The 14,811-nt window shown below is 45.0% G+C and overlaps 1 protein-coding gene across 4 annotated transcripts in view; it reads left to right on the top strand.

The window, feature by feature from the left end:
* Window positions 1–12,914, top strand: part of LOC135574209 (high affinity immunoglobulin gamma Fc receptor I-like) — a 39,865-nt gene extending 26,951 nt beyond the window's left edge. Inside the window, exons 4-7 of one of the 4 annotated variants that reach the window (XM_065025138.1) lie at window positions 438–680; window positions 1,852–2,040; window positions 5,172–5,213; window positions 12,297–12,914. In XM_065025138.1, the coding sequence (XP_064881210.1) occupies window positions 438–680; window positions 1,852–2,040; window positions 5,172–5,176 (437 nt within the window). In that variant the 3' untranslated portion in view covers window positions 5,177–5,213; window positions 12,297–12,914. Of the gene's footprint in view, window positions 1–437; window positions 681–1,851; window positions 2,041–4,015; window positions 4,592–5,171; window positions 5,214–12,296 lie in introns of those variants that run through there. The other 3 variants (XM_065025137.1, XM_065025136.1, XM_065025135.1) reach the window with 3 other exon arrangements.
* Window positions 12,915–14,811: the final 1,897 nt, after the last annotated feature.

The raw sequence follows: 14,811 nt of genomic DNA, 5'->3' as shown, positions 1-14,811 counted from the left end.
ATGTTTATATATGATGTTTATATATTATATATAGCTGGTGCTGTGATCCTGGAGATACCTGTTTATATATGATGTTTATATATTATATACAGCTGGAGCTGTGATCCTGGAGAGACCTGTTTATACATGTTTACATATTATATATAGCTGGTGCTGTGATCCTGGAGAGACCTGTTTATATATGATGTTTATATATTATATACAGCTGGAGCTGTGATCCTGGAGAGACCTGTTTATATATGATGTTTATATATTATATACAGCTGGAGCTGTGATCCTGGAGAGACCTGTTTATATATGATGTTTATATATTATATACAGCTGGAGCTGTGATCCTGGAGAGACCTGTTTATATATGATGTTTATATATTATATACAGCTGGAGCTGTGATCCTGGAGAGACCTGTCTATATATGATGTTTATATATTATATACAGTTGGAGCTGTGATCCTGGAGAGCCCTGCCCTTCCTGTGACTGAGGGATATTCTGTGACTCTGCGCTGCAGATATCAGGGAACTCCCTCTGACCTCACAGCTGTTTTCTACAAAGATGGATCCCTCATCAGGGCTGAGACTACAGGAGAGATAACCATCCCTGCAGTATCCAAGTCAGATGAAGGACTCTACAAGTGTTCCAGCTCTAAAGGAGAATCACCAGAGAGCTGGATGACTGTGACAGGTGAGAATATGACAAACTATAAGAACAGCCCTTAGCTGTGGTATATTGGCCATATACCACACCCCCTGAGAATATGACAAACCATAAGAAAAGCCCTTAGCCATGGTATATTGGCCATATACCACACCCCCTGAGAATTTGACAAACCACAAGAAAAGCCCTTAGCCGTGGTATATTGGCCATATACCACACCTCCTCCTCCTTATTGCTTAGATGGTTACTGATTTTTGTGCCGAATACAACAGGTGTAGAACTTGAAATGCTTACGTACACGAGTCCCTATCCAACAGTGCAGTTTCAACAAAATACGAATAAGAAAGAGATAAAAGTAACAAGTAATTAAGGAGCAGAAGTAAAAAATAACAATATATACAGGGGGGTGCCGGTACAGAGTCAAGGGGCACCGGTTAGTTGAGGAAATATGTAGGTAGAGTTATTAAAGAGACTATGCATAGATGACACAGACAGTATGGTGTGTGTTCAGGAATCTTATGGCTTGGGGGGGTAGAAGCTGTTTAGAAGCCTCTTGGACCTAGACTTGGCGCTCCGGTTCCGCTTACCTTGCGGTAGCAGAGAGAACAGTCTATGACTAGGGTGGCTGGAGTCTGACAATACTTAGGGCCATCCTCTGACACCGCCTGGTATAGTGGTCCTGGATGGCAGGAAGCTTGGCCCCGGTGATGTACTGGGCCGTTCGCAGTACCCTCTGTAGTGCCTTGCGGTCGGAGGACGAGCAGTTGTCATACCAGGCAGTGATGCAACCGGTCAGGATGCTCTCGATGGTGCAGCTGTAGAACCTTTTGAGGATCTGAGGACCCATGCCAAATCTGTTCAGTCTCCAGTATATACTGCACATTTTACATGTATGAACACAATTATCAATCCTTGTGTGTCTGTGTACGTGTGTATATTTGTGTGTGTGTGTGTGTTTGTATATATGTCTGTGTGTATGGGTGTGTATTTTCATGTCTCTACCAGCACCCTCTCCAGTGTTGTCCATGTCTCTACCCAGGCTGCTGTCTAGTCTCCTGGTGGAGTCTCTCTACCTACTGGTGGAGTCTCTCTACCTACTGGTGGGGTCTCTCTACCTACTGGTGGGATCTCTCTACCTACTGGTGGAGTCTCCCTACCCATAAATGTGCTCATAATACAGGTCTCATTCTTTCTCCAGATGCAGGTCCAACTCCCATTCCATCTCCAGCAGTCCCAGTGTTGTCCATGTCTACACCCATTCCATCTCCAGCAGTCCCAGTGTTGTCCATGTCTCTACCCAGGCTGCTGTGTAGTATACTGGTGGGGTCTCCCTACCTGCTGGTGACCATCATACTGCTGGTGAAAGGCTGCAGGAGCAGGACTCAAGGTGAGAACCTGAGTTTATACAGGATCGCCTCATTCCAACAGAATACCTGTTGTAAATCAGAATTATATCACAAGGACCATGTTTTAAAACCTCTACGGGATCTGTGTCCCTCCACCGGGACGGTTGAGCTAACGTGCGCTAATGTGATTAGCATGACATTGTAAGCATGGGTGGAAATCCCAGGGGGAACGGGGGGACACGGCCCCCCCATCCTGGGAAAAATATGATTTGTCGCCCCCAATATATCACTGTAAACATAACTATGTAATTGCAATAATATTAATAATACACAATGAAAGCACTTGTGCTGATTATAGACACTTAATAGCTCGTTTTTAAGTTTCAATAGATTGCGACCCCCCCGCCCTCTGCCTCACAATGGTTTGATCCACTGCCAGTTCTTTTGCCTGAAAGGTAATAGAGGGTTCGTATCTACTGTCTGAAAAGGCACTCAATGCACGTAACTGACGTGAGGTTAATCCAGTCTATCGCGCCATATCAATGTTCTTTTTTTTATGTTGGCAGGGTTCACACACTAGCTGAATTTGCAGAGCTAGCGCGCAAACTAAAGCAAACATTGACTATCAAGCTAGCTAGTACCTATTCCATTTATGTGGCGTCGTCAAAGATGGCATCTTTGCTATTGTCAGTTTATTCCAAGATCAGCATGCAGCTGTAGTGCTTCAAAGTCCCTGTGATAAGGTTAGCAGAACTACACCCTCTTCTACCATTGTCTAAAATATATTTTATGGTCTCGTTGCAAAAGCTAAATTGTCACCAGGGAACTTTTTTTAATGTTATTTAATCTTTATTTAATCAGGGACATACTGGACTGATAAGGAACAGTGCTATAACTATTATTATTAGTGGTTTATAAGGATTTAAACATTTGAACAAGTTAACTACTGTACCTATCAATTATCCAGCAGATTATGGTTCCTTAATATACATTTAACATATTACAACGTAGGCTGTGTTACAGCACTCAGCTCTTGAGAAAATGTAATGTCATTGTCCAACGTTGATATGATATTTTCTGTGCCTGGTTTGTAGCAAACATTTCCAGGAATTTAATAAATGGCAGAAAGCTTAAATTCTTGTTAATCTAAATGCACTGTCCAATTTACAGTGAAAAAAGACCATGCTATTGTTTGAGGAGAGTTCACAACAACAAAAAACTTGTATCACGTTGATACATTCGCATATGAAGGTAAATAATGTACTTCCATTCAGTAATCTGGCTCTGATTTGTCATCCTCAGAGATCAAATTTAGCATAGTTTTGTTTCATAAAATCAATTTTTATATTCGAATATAGTAACTAGGTTCTAGAGTGTGAACCTGTGTCTGAAAATTGAAGGTAAAAATCAGAAGGTAAAAATCAGATCCTTAAGAGGTTTTTAAAGTGTTGATAACTGTTCTGACTGAACCATGTTTGACCTCTCTAGGGTAAAAAAAAGTTAGTGAGCTACTGAGGTTTAAAAGTGTGTTTAATATCTATATAGTTTATTATCAATATAGTTTAATATCTAACCTCTCTAGGGTATGTTAGCGTCCCACCTCTTCAACAGCCAGATTCAAATACAGAAATACTCACTACAAAAATCAGAAAACAAAACATATTTTACATCGGTTTAAAGATGAACTTCTTGTGAATCCAACCACGGTGTCAGATTTAAAAAATGCTTTATGGCAAAAGTATCCCTTACGATTATTTGAGAACATAGCCCAGCAGACAAAACATTACAAACAGGCAGACAAAAAAATCCAAATTGTATCCATAAATTTCATAGAAACATGTCAAACGATGTGCATATTAAATCCTCAGGTTGTTTTTAGCCTAAATAATCGATAATATTTCAACCGGACTATAACGTCATCAATATAAGAAAGGCACTCTCGGTCGCGCATGAAAAAGCTCTGTGACACTTTAGGGTCCACTCATTCAGAATGCTCTTACTTCCTCATTTTTTCAGAATACAAGCCTGAAACAATTTCTAAAGACTGTTGACATCTAGTGGAAGGCATAGGAACTGCAATTTGAGTCCTAAGTCACTGGATACTGTAATGGCATTGAAGAGGACTACAAAGAGGACTACAAAACAAAATAAAAAAAACTACTTCCTGAATGGATTTTTCTCAGGTTTTCACCTGCCAAATCAGTTCTGTTATACTCACAGACACTATTTTAACAGTTTTGGAAACGTTATAGTGGGTTCTATCCAAATATACCAGTTATATGCATATCATATATTCTGGGCCCAAGAAGCAGGCAGTTTAATTTGGGCATGCCTTTCATCAAAAAATTCCGAATGCTGCCCCCTACCCTAGAGAAGTTAAAGTGTGGATAACTGTAGCTCTGATTGAACCATGTTGTAAAGTGTTGATAACTGTATCTCTGATTGAACCATGTTGTAAAGTGTTGATAACTGTATCTCTGATTGAACCATGTTGTAAAGTGTTGATAACTGTATCTCTGATTGAACCATGTTGTAAAGTATTGATAACTGTATCTCTGATTGAACCATGTTGTAAAGTGTTGATAACTGTATCTCTGATTGGACCATGTTGTAAAGTATTGATAACTGTATCTCTGACTGAACCATGTTGTTTTTTTTTTTTTTTTTTTTTTTTTTTTTTTTAACCTTTATTTAACCAGGCAAGTCAGTTAAGAACAAATTCTTATTTTCAATGACGGCCTAGGAACAGTGGGTTAACTGCCTGTTCAGGGGCAGAACGACAGATTTGTACCTTGTCAGCTCGGGGGTTTGAACTTGCAACCTTCCGGTTACTAGACCAACGCTCTAACCAACGCTCTAACCACTAGGCTACCCTGCCGCCCCGAACCATGAACCATGTAAGAGACAGAGACCATGTAAAGTGTTGATAACTGTATCTCTGATTGAACCATGTTGTAAAGTGTTGATAACTGTATCTCTGATTGAACCATGTTTTAAGTGTTGATAACTGTATCTCTGATTGAACCATGTTGTAAAGTGTTGATAACTGTATCTCTGACTGAACCATGTTGTAAAGTGTTGATAACCAATTTGTAAGTCGCTCTGGATAAGAGCGTCTGCTAAATGACTTAAATGTAATGTAATGTAATGTAAATGATAACTGTCTGTTTAGGGTAAACCAGGATACCCAGGAAGACCCACCAAGACCAATTAGGTGAGTTTTTACATTACAACACAACAGCTGCAGGGGCACAATATGGTATTCTGTCCACAGTGTGTACTATATTATACTACCTCTTAGTAGAAGTAGTAAGTATGATGGATTAGAGTCAACTACCACAATATGGTATTCTGAACACAGTGTGTACTATATTTTGTTACCTCTTAGTAGAAGTAGAAAGTAGGATGGTTTAGAGTCAAATACCACAATATGGTATTCTGAACACAGTGTGTACTATATTATGTTACCTCTTAGTAGAAGTAGAAAGTAGGATGGATTAGAGTCGACTACCACAATATGTCACTGATATGAATAAATGCATTTAGGAGTAAATAGGGTAGTGATCAGGAATAAATATCATGGGGATTGATAAAGAGTAAATAGGCCAGGTATTGATGAGGAGTAAATAGCCCAGGTATTTATATGGGAAAGCTGGACATAAGGAGTTAATAGCCCTGATATTGATGCGGAGTAAATAGCCCAGGTATTGATAACAAGTAAATAGCCCTGGTATTGATATGGGAGAGCTGGACATCAGGAGTAAATAGCCCAGGTAGTTATATGGGGGTGATTTACACAAGGAGGAAATAGCCCTGGTTTTGATAAGCAGTAAATAGCCCTGGTTTTGATAAGCAAATAGCCCTGGTTTTGATAAGCACTAAATAGCCCTGGTATTTGTAATGCTGCGGGTGTCGTGGGTGTGGAGTCAGACGCAGGAGACAGAGAGTGCAATGCTGTGCGTCTTTAATTGCACCAACGCACCACAGGGTACTCACAATAGTAATGACCCCAAACACAGGGAATGAAAATGTACAACGGAAAAGTCACGACCAGGCACTAACACGTACCTCTACAACAGAGCCGAAGGTTACACTGAAATAATCCCGCACAACAACCAGGCGGGCCGGCTGTCTAATAAAGACAAACTAATCATACCTAAACAGGTGCTACCAATAAACATACAAGGAGGGGAGGAAAGACAATCAGTGGCAGCTAATAGGCCGGTGATGACGACGGCCGAGCGCCACTCGTGACAGTACCCCCTGACGCGCGGCTCCCGCAGCGCCGACACCGGCCTCGAGGTCGCCCCGGAGGACGAGGTGCAGGGCGATCCGGATGGAGGCGATGGAAATCCCTCAACATGGATGGATCCAAGATGTCCCCCACCGGTACCCAGCACCTCTCCTCCGGGCCGTACCCCTCCCAGTCCACGAGGTACTGCTGCCCCTCACCCGGCGTCTTGAGTCCAGAATGGCCCGGATCGTGTACGCCGGGGACCCCTCGATGTCCAGAGGGGGGGAGGGACCTCCAGCACCTCACTGTCCTGCAGGGGACCAGCTACCACCGGCCTGAGGAGAGACACATGAAACGAGGGGTTAATACGATAATAGGAAGGGAGTTGTAATCGATAACACACCTCGTTTATCCTCCTCAGGACTTTAAAGGGCCCTACACACTGCGGACCCAGCTTCCGGCAGGGCAAGCGGAGAGGTAGGTTTCGGGTCGAGAGCCAGACCCTGTCCCCCGGTACAAACACGGGGCCTCACTGCGGTGGCGGTCAGCACTACTCTTCTGCCGTCCACTCGCTTGTTGTAGAGATTCCTGGACGGCCCTCCAGGTCTCCTTGGAGCGCTGTACCCATTCCTCCACCGCAGGAGCCTCGGTCTGGCTCGGATGCCATGGTGCCAGGACCGGCTGGTACCCCACACACACTGAAAAGGGGACACGTTAGTAGAGGAGTGGCGTAGTGAGTTCTGAGCCATTTCAGCCCAGGGAATGTAGCGTGCCCACTCCCCTGGCCGATCCTGGCAATACGACCGCAGAAACCTACCCACCTCCTGGTTCACTCTCTCCACCTGCCCATTACTCTCGGGTGATAACCGGAGGTCAGGCTGACAGAGACCCCCAAGCGTTCCATGAACGCTCTCCATACCCGAGACGTGAATTGGGGGCCCCGATCAGAAACGATGTCCTCCGGCACCCCGTAGTGCCGAAAGACATGGGTGAATAACGCCTCCGCAGTCTGTAGGGCTGTAGGGATACCGGGCAACGGGAGGAGACGGCAGGACTTAGAGAACCAATCCACAATCACAAGAACCGTGGTGTTCCCCTGAGACGGCGGAAGATCGGTCAGGAAATCTATGGACAGATGTGACCATGGCCGCTGTGGAACGGGGAGGGGTTGTAACTTCCCTCTAGGAAGGTGCCTAGGAGCCTTACTCTGAGCGCACACTGAACAGGAGGAGACATAACCCTTAACGTCCTTAGCCAAAGTAGGCCACCAATACCTCCCCTGAAGGCTCCCCACTGTCCTCGTCACCCCAGGGTGACCCGAGGAGGGTAGGACATGAGCCCACCGAATCAGCTTGTCCCGAACACCAAGCGGCACGTACCTTCGCCCCGCTGGACACTGAGGAGGAGCGGGTTCAGCCCGTAACGCCCGCTCGATATCCGAGTCCACCTCCCATACCACTGGTGCTACCAGCTTTGAGGCGGGAAGGATGGGAGCAGGTTCGGTGGACCCATCCTCCGTGTCGTAAAGGCGGGACAGTGCGTCAGCCTTTACGTTCTGGGAGCCCGGTCTATAAGACAAAGTAAACCGGAACCGGGTGAAGAATATGGCCCACCTTGCCTGACGTGGGTTAAGTCTCCTAGCTGCCCGAATATACTCCAGGTTCTGGTGGTCGGTCCAGATGAGAAAAGGGTGCTTAGCCCCCTCAAGCCAGTGTCTCCACACCTTCAGAGCTCTAACCACCGCTAGCAACTCCCGGTCCCCCACATCATAGTTACGCTCCGCTGGGCTGAGCTTCCTTGAGAAGAAAGCGCAGGGGCGGAGTTTTGGTGGCGTACCCGAGCGCTGCGATAGCACGGCACCCACCCCAGCCTCGGACGCGTCCACCTCCACTATGAATGCTAGAGAGGGGTCCGGATGCGCCAACACGGGCGCATCAGTGAACAGCGCCTTCAACTTGTTGAACGCTCCGTTCGCCTCTGCTGACCACTGCAACCGCACCGGGCCCCCCTTCAGCAGTGAGGTAATGGGAGCCGCTATCTGGCCAAAACCCCGGATAAACCTCCGGTAGTAGTTGGCAAAACCCAAAAACCGCTGCACCTCCTTTACCGTGGTTGGAGTCGGCCAATTACGCACGGCCCTAATGGGGTCGCCCTCCATCACTACCCCGAGGTGGAAATGCGATATCCCAGAAAAGAGACGGCTCGTTTAGAGAACACGCATTTCTCAGCCTTGACGTATAGGTCATGCTCCAGCAGTCTACCAAGCACCTTGCGCACCAGAGACACATGCGCGGTGTAAGTGGCCGAGTAGATCAGAATGTCATCGATATAAACAACCACTCCCTGCCCGCACAGGTCCCTGAGAATCTCGTCTACAAAGGATTGAAAAACGGCTGGAGCATTTTTTAACCCATACGGCATGACGAGGTACTCATAGTGGCCTGATGTGGTACTAAATGCGGTTTTCCACTCGTCTCCCTTCCGAATACGCACCAGACTATACGCGCTCCTGAGATCCAGTTTTGTGAAGAACTGCGCTCCGTGGAATGATTCCACCGCCGTAGCGATGAGAGGTAGAGGGTAACTATACCCCACTGTGATGGCGTTTAGACCTCTATAATCAATACACGGACGCAAACCTCCCTCCTTTTCCTCACAAAAAGAAACTCGAGGAGACGGGTGAAATGGAGGGCCGAATGTACCCCTGTCCCAGCGACTCCGTGACATATGTCTCCATTGCCAACGTCTCCTCCTGGGACAGCGGGTACACGTGACTCTTGGGAAGCGCAGCGTCTACCTGGAGATCTATCGTACAATCCCTTCCCGGTCGATAAGGTGGTAATTTAGTCGCTTTCACTTTACTGAAAGCGATTGCCAAATCGGCATACTCGGGGGGAATGCACACCGTGGAACCCTGGTCTGGACTCTCCACCGACGTAGCACCGATGGAAACTCCCAAACACCTTCCAGAACACTCCTCTGACCACCCCTGGAGAACCCCTGTTTCCACGAAATTTTAGGATTGTGCCGGGCCAGCCAGGGAGTCCCCAGCACCACTGGAAACGCAGGCGAATCAATAATAAAAAAACTGATACGCTCCCTATGATTCCCCTGCGTCACCATGTCCAGTGGGACCGTGGTCTCCCTGACCATCCCTGACCCTAATGGCCGGCTATCTAGGGAGTGCACGGGGAAAGGAGAATCTATCGGCACCAGCGGAACCCCTAATTTAAGGGCGAGTCCGCGATCCATAAAGTTCCCAGCTGCGCCTGAATCGACTAGCGCCCCTATGCTGGGAAGAGGGAAAAAAGTGAAGAAAAAAAGGTTAAGACAAACATGTGGCCAACAGGGGTTCTGGGTGAGTTTGATGCAGACTCACCTGGGATGATCGAGAAGCGTTCCGCCTGCCATCTCTACTCCCAGACGGACCCCCCCAGCACCGATCAGACGTGTGTCCTCTCCGACCACAGTTGGTGCAGGGAAGGCCTCCTCCTCCGGTACCCCTCGGCGCAGCCCTCCCAACTCCATCGGAATGGGAGCGGAGGGGCTGGGTGGTGGAACGCACAGGACCCTCTCTGAACGCCCGCGGGCAGCCAGCAGATTGTCCAGTCGAATGGACATGTCAATCAGCTGATCCAGTGACAGAGTGGTGTCCCGACACGCTAACTCCCGGCGGACGTCCTCTCGGAGACTACACCTGTAGTGGTCCATAAGGGCCCTGTCGTTCCACCCAGATCCGGCTGCCAAGGTCCGGAACTCCAGCGCGTAATCCTGGGCGCTCCTCCTCTCCTGCCTGAGATGAAAAAGTCATTCTCCCACCGCTCGGCCGTCTAGAGGGTGATCAAACACGGCACGGAAGCGGAGGGAAAAACTCTGGGTAGTGCTCCCGCGCTGAGTCTGGGCCATTCCAGACTGCGTTCGCCCACTCCAGAGCACGACCCGTGAGGCAGGAGATGAGGACACTCACCCTCTCCGCTCCTGAGGGAGTGGGTCTAACGGTGGCCAGGTATAGCTCCAGCTGAAGCAGAAACCCCTGGCAACCCGACGCCGCTCCATCATAAGCCCTCGGTAGCGTCAGACGGAGGGTGCTGGAGTCGAGTGATGGGGAGTCCGGAGCCGTGGGTGCCGAAGGTGGAGAGAGGAGACCACTCCTCTCCCATCGGTCCATTCTCTCCATTACTTGATCCATCGCGGATCCGATCCGATGGAGAACGGTGGTGTGGTGGAGAACCCGTTCCTCCATCGATGGGAGAGGGTTGGCTGCTGCTCCTGCTGACTCCATTCAATTAGATTTAGGTGCGGGATTCTGTAATGCTGCGGGTGTCGTGGGTGTGGAGTCAGACGCAGGAGACAGAGAGTGCAATGCTGTGCGTCTTTAATTGCACCAACGCACCACAGGGTACTCACAATAGTAACGACCCCAAACACAGGGAATGAAAATGTACAACGGAAAAGTCACGACCAGGCACTAACACGTACCTCTACAACAGAGCCGAAGGTTACACTGAAATAATCCCGCACAACAACCAGGCGGGCCGGCTGTCTAATAAAGACAAACTAATCATACCTAAACAGGTGCTACCAATAAACATACAAGGAGGGGGAGGAAAGACAATCAGTGGCAGCTAATAGGCCGGTGATGACGACCGCCGAGCGCCACTCGTGACAGTATTGATAAGCAGTAAATAGCCCAGGTATTGATATGGGAGAGCTTGGCATAAGGCAAAAATAGCCCTGGTATTGATAAGCAGTAAATATCCATGGTATTGATTTGGGGGTGCTTTACATAAGGAGTAAATAGCCCAGGTATTGATATGGGAGAGCAAGACATAAGGAGTAAATAGACCTGGTTAAGAAATGGGAGTGCTTTACATGACGAGTAAAAAGCCCTGGTATTCATAACGAGTAAATAGACCTAGTATTGATAATTAGTAAATAGCCCTGGTATTGATGAGGAGTAAATAGCCCACTTACTGTTAAGAAGTAAGTAGCCCAGCTATTGACATTGGAGAGCTGGATATATGACTAAATAACCCTGTTATTGATGAGGAGTAATTAGCCCTGTTATTGATGAGGAGTAATTAGCCCTGTTATTGATGAGGAGTAATTAGCCCTGTTATTGATGAGGAGTAATTAGCCCTGGTATTGATGAGGAGTAAATAGCCCTGGTATTGATGAGGAGTAATTAGCCCAGGTTTTGATAACGAGTAAATAGCCCTGGTATTGATAAGGGAGAGCTGGACATATGGAGTAAATATCTCAGGTGTTGCTAAGGAGTAAAAAGCCCTGGTATTGATAATGAGTTAATAGCCCAGGTATTGGTGAGGAGGAAATAGCCCTGTTATTGATAAGCAGTAAATTGCCCTGGTATTGATAAGCAGTAAATAGCCTTGTTATTGATAAGCAGTAAATAGCCCTGTTATTGATATGAGTGCTTTACATAAGGAGTACATAGCCCAGGTATTGATATGGGGGTGCTTTAGAGGAGTAAATAGCCCTGGTATTGATATGGGAGTGCTTTACATAAGGAGTAAATGGCCCTGGTATTGATAAGGAGTAAATAGCCCTGGTATTGATATGGGAGAGATGGACATTAGGAGTAAATAGCCCTATTTTTTTATTTAACCTTTATTTAACTAGGCAAGTCAGTTAAGAACAAATTCTTATTTCCAATGACGTCTAGGAACAGTGGGTTACCTGCCTTGTTCAGGGGCAGAATGACAAATTTGTACATTGTCAGCTCGGGGAATCAAACTTGCAACCTTTCGGTTACTAGTCCAACGCTCTAACCAGTAGGCTACCCTGGGAGAGCTGGACATAATTAGTAAATAGCCCTGTTATTGATAATTAGTCATTTGCCTTGGTATTGATAAGGAGTAAATAGCCCTGGTATTGATAAGGTAGAACTGGACATAAGCAGGAGCCCTATTGGAAGTAATTTGAAAGGATTCTAAGTAGCACAGTATTGACTAGTAAATCATCTGATATGATTTACATTTCTAAGTGGTTCTGTACTGGATAAGGAAATACATGGCCACACTGAACTACTTCTGTGTTGAACAGGTGACCGTGTTGAAGAAGAGTGAGGCTGAGATCACCTGATCACCATAACAACCATCAGAATGGAACTCATGGAATTCTAATATAGAACTGTGAGTCACAATGTTGTATGTTGTTACATTGTAGCTCCACCTGCTGGAACAATAGTGGCATTTGATCAAATGTGATCTATTAACTGATACATGTATTATTCTGATTGGAATGTGTTTTAATATGTGTGTTGTATTATTCATTCAGCAGCTGTCCTTTAACATCAGTCATATACTGGTCATATACTGTATAGCATTATGGTTGATACATTGTAAATGCCTTCACTTCTCATGTCTATACAGATCAACTGATAGGTGTTGTGGTTCAGGCATTATTGTTACAGGTTCAGTATAATGTTATACCGTTACATGTTACAGAGATAGAAAACATACAGGAGAGGAGAATTCAGTTATTACAATTATTTACTTCCCATTTTGGTCTCATGTTATTTTGTTTAAACATAACTAATGTAGGGCTTTTGTTTCATTGTGGTTGTTTTGTGCAAAACCATTATTTTTCTATGAGTCATCCTGGTAAGATTATTGCTTTTGTCTTTGTAGCAAATAGAAATAAATAAGTGATTTTCCTCAATCATGTAGCCTGTTATTAAAACCTCTGACTCCCCATCCCGCATGCGGGTGTGTAATCATCGCCTGACACTAATTAGCATAAAGCAACGGACATAAATATCCCTAGAAAATATTCCTAGTCATGAAAACCACAAATTAAATATATTGACACAGCTTAGCCTTTTGTTAATCACACTGTCATCTCAGATTTTCAAAATATGCTTTACAGCCAAAGCTAGACAAGCATTTGTGTACGTTTATCGATAGCCTAGCATAGCATTTTGTCCAGCTAGCAGCAGGTAACTTGGTCACGGAAATCAGAAAAGCAAATTAAATCGTTTACCTTTGAGCTTCTGATGTTTTCACTCACGAGACTCTCAGGTAGATAGCAAATGTTCCTTTTTTAGCTCCGTTTGTTCTTCACGTTTGGCTGAGAAATAGCCCGGAAATTGCAGTCATGAAAACTGCGAAAAATATTCCAAATTAGCTCCATAATATTGACAAACATGGCAAACATTGTATATAATCAATCCTCAAGGTGTTTCTCTATCTATTCGATAATATATCCACCGGGACAATTGGTTTTTCAGTAGGACCAATTGGAGTAATGGCTACCTCTGTATTTTACGGGAGAATCATTCTGGGAGACATCAGGTGACCACTTGCGCAATGTAGCTGCCTACGGGTATTCTTCAACATAAATGTGTAAAACTACACAATGCTGTAGACACCTTGGGGAATACGGAGAAAGAGTAATCTGGTTGATAGCCCATTCACTGCAATAGGGACTCATTGGAACGCAGCGCTTTCAAAACAGAAGGCACTTCCGGATTGGATTTTTCTCTGGCTTTCACCTGCAACATCAGTTCTGTTATACTCACAGACAATATTTTTACAGTTTTGGAAACTTTAGAGTTTTCTATCCTAAGCTGTCAATTATATGCATATTCTAGCATCTTGTCCTGACAAAATATCCTGTTTAAAACGAGTCACAACAGGTTTAATGAATCTGTTCTGAATGACATCAAAACCACTCTGTTTTTAATTTCACTCACTTCCCTTTATGTATCTTCTAAATGCTCCATTCCAGGTTCCCCCTACAGCCCCCAGGGCATTGAGTATCTTCTAAATATTCCATTCCAGGTTCCCCCTACAGCCCCCAGGGCCTTGAGTATCTTCTAAATGCTCCATTCCAGGATCCCCCTACAGCCCCCAGGGCCTTGAGTATACAGTACATTCATTCCCTTCACTTTTTCCACATTTTTGTTACGTTACTAAAATGGATTAAATACTGTTTTTCCTCGTCAACCTACACACAATACCCCATAATGACAAAACGGAAAAGGTTTTTAGAAATGTTTGCAAATGTATTGAAAAAATGTTTTAAATAAATATTTACATACAGTTTAAGTCGGAAGTTTACATACACCTTAGCCAAGTACATTTAAACTCAGTTTTTCACAATTCCTGACATTTAATCCTAGTAAACATTCCATATTTTAGATTCGGTTGAGATCACCACTTTATTTTAAGAATGTGAAATGCCAGAATAATAGAGATTTATTTTAGTTTTATTTCATTCATCACATTCCCAGTGGGTCAGAAGTTTACATACACTCAAATAGTATTTGGTAGCATTGCCTTTAACCTCTTCAACCTATGGGGAAGCTATTTCATTATTGGATAAAAAAACGTGCCCGTTTTAAGCGCAATATTTTGTCACAAAAAGATGCTCGACTATGCATATAATTGACAGCTTTGGAAAGAAAACACTGACGTTTCCAAAACTGCAAAGATATTATCTGTGAGTGCCCCAGAACTGATGCTACAGGCGAAACCAAGATGAAACTTCAAACAGGAAATGAGCAGGATTTTGAGCCTCTGTTTTTCATTGTCTCCTTATATGGCTGTGAAAGCGC

Source organism: Oncorhynchus nerka, linkage group LG12 (assembly GCF_034236695.1).
Source record: "Oncorhynchus nerka isolate Pitt River linkage group LG12, Oner_Uvic_2.0, whole genome shotgun sequence".
Lineage (NCBI taxonomy): Eukaryota > Metazoa > Chordata > Actinopteri > Salmoniformes > Salmonidae > Oncorhynchus > Oncorhynchus nerka.
Note: the sequence above shows the minus strand (reverse complement) of the source record. Positions and strands in the feature narration are given on the sequence as shown.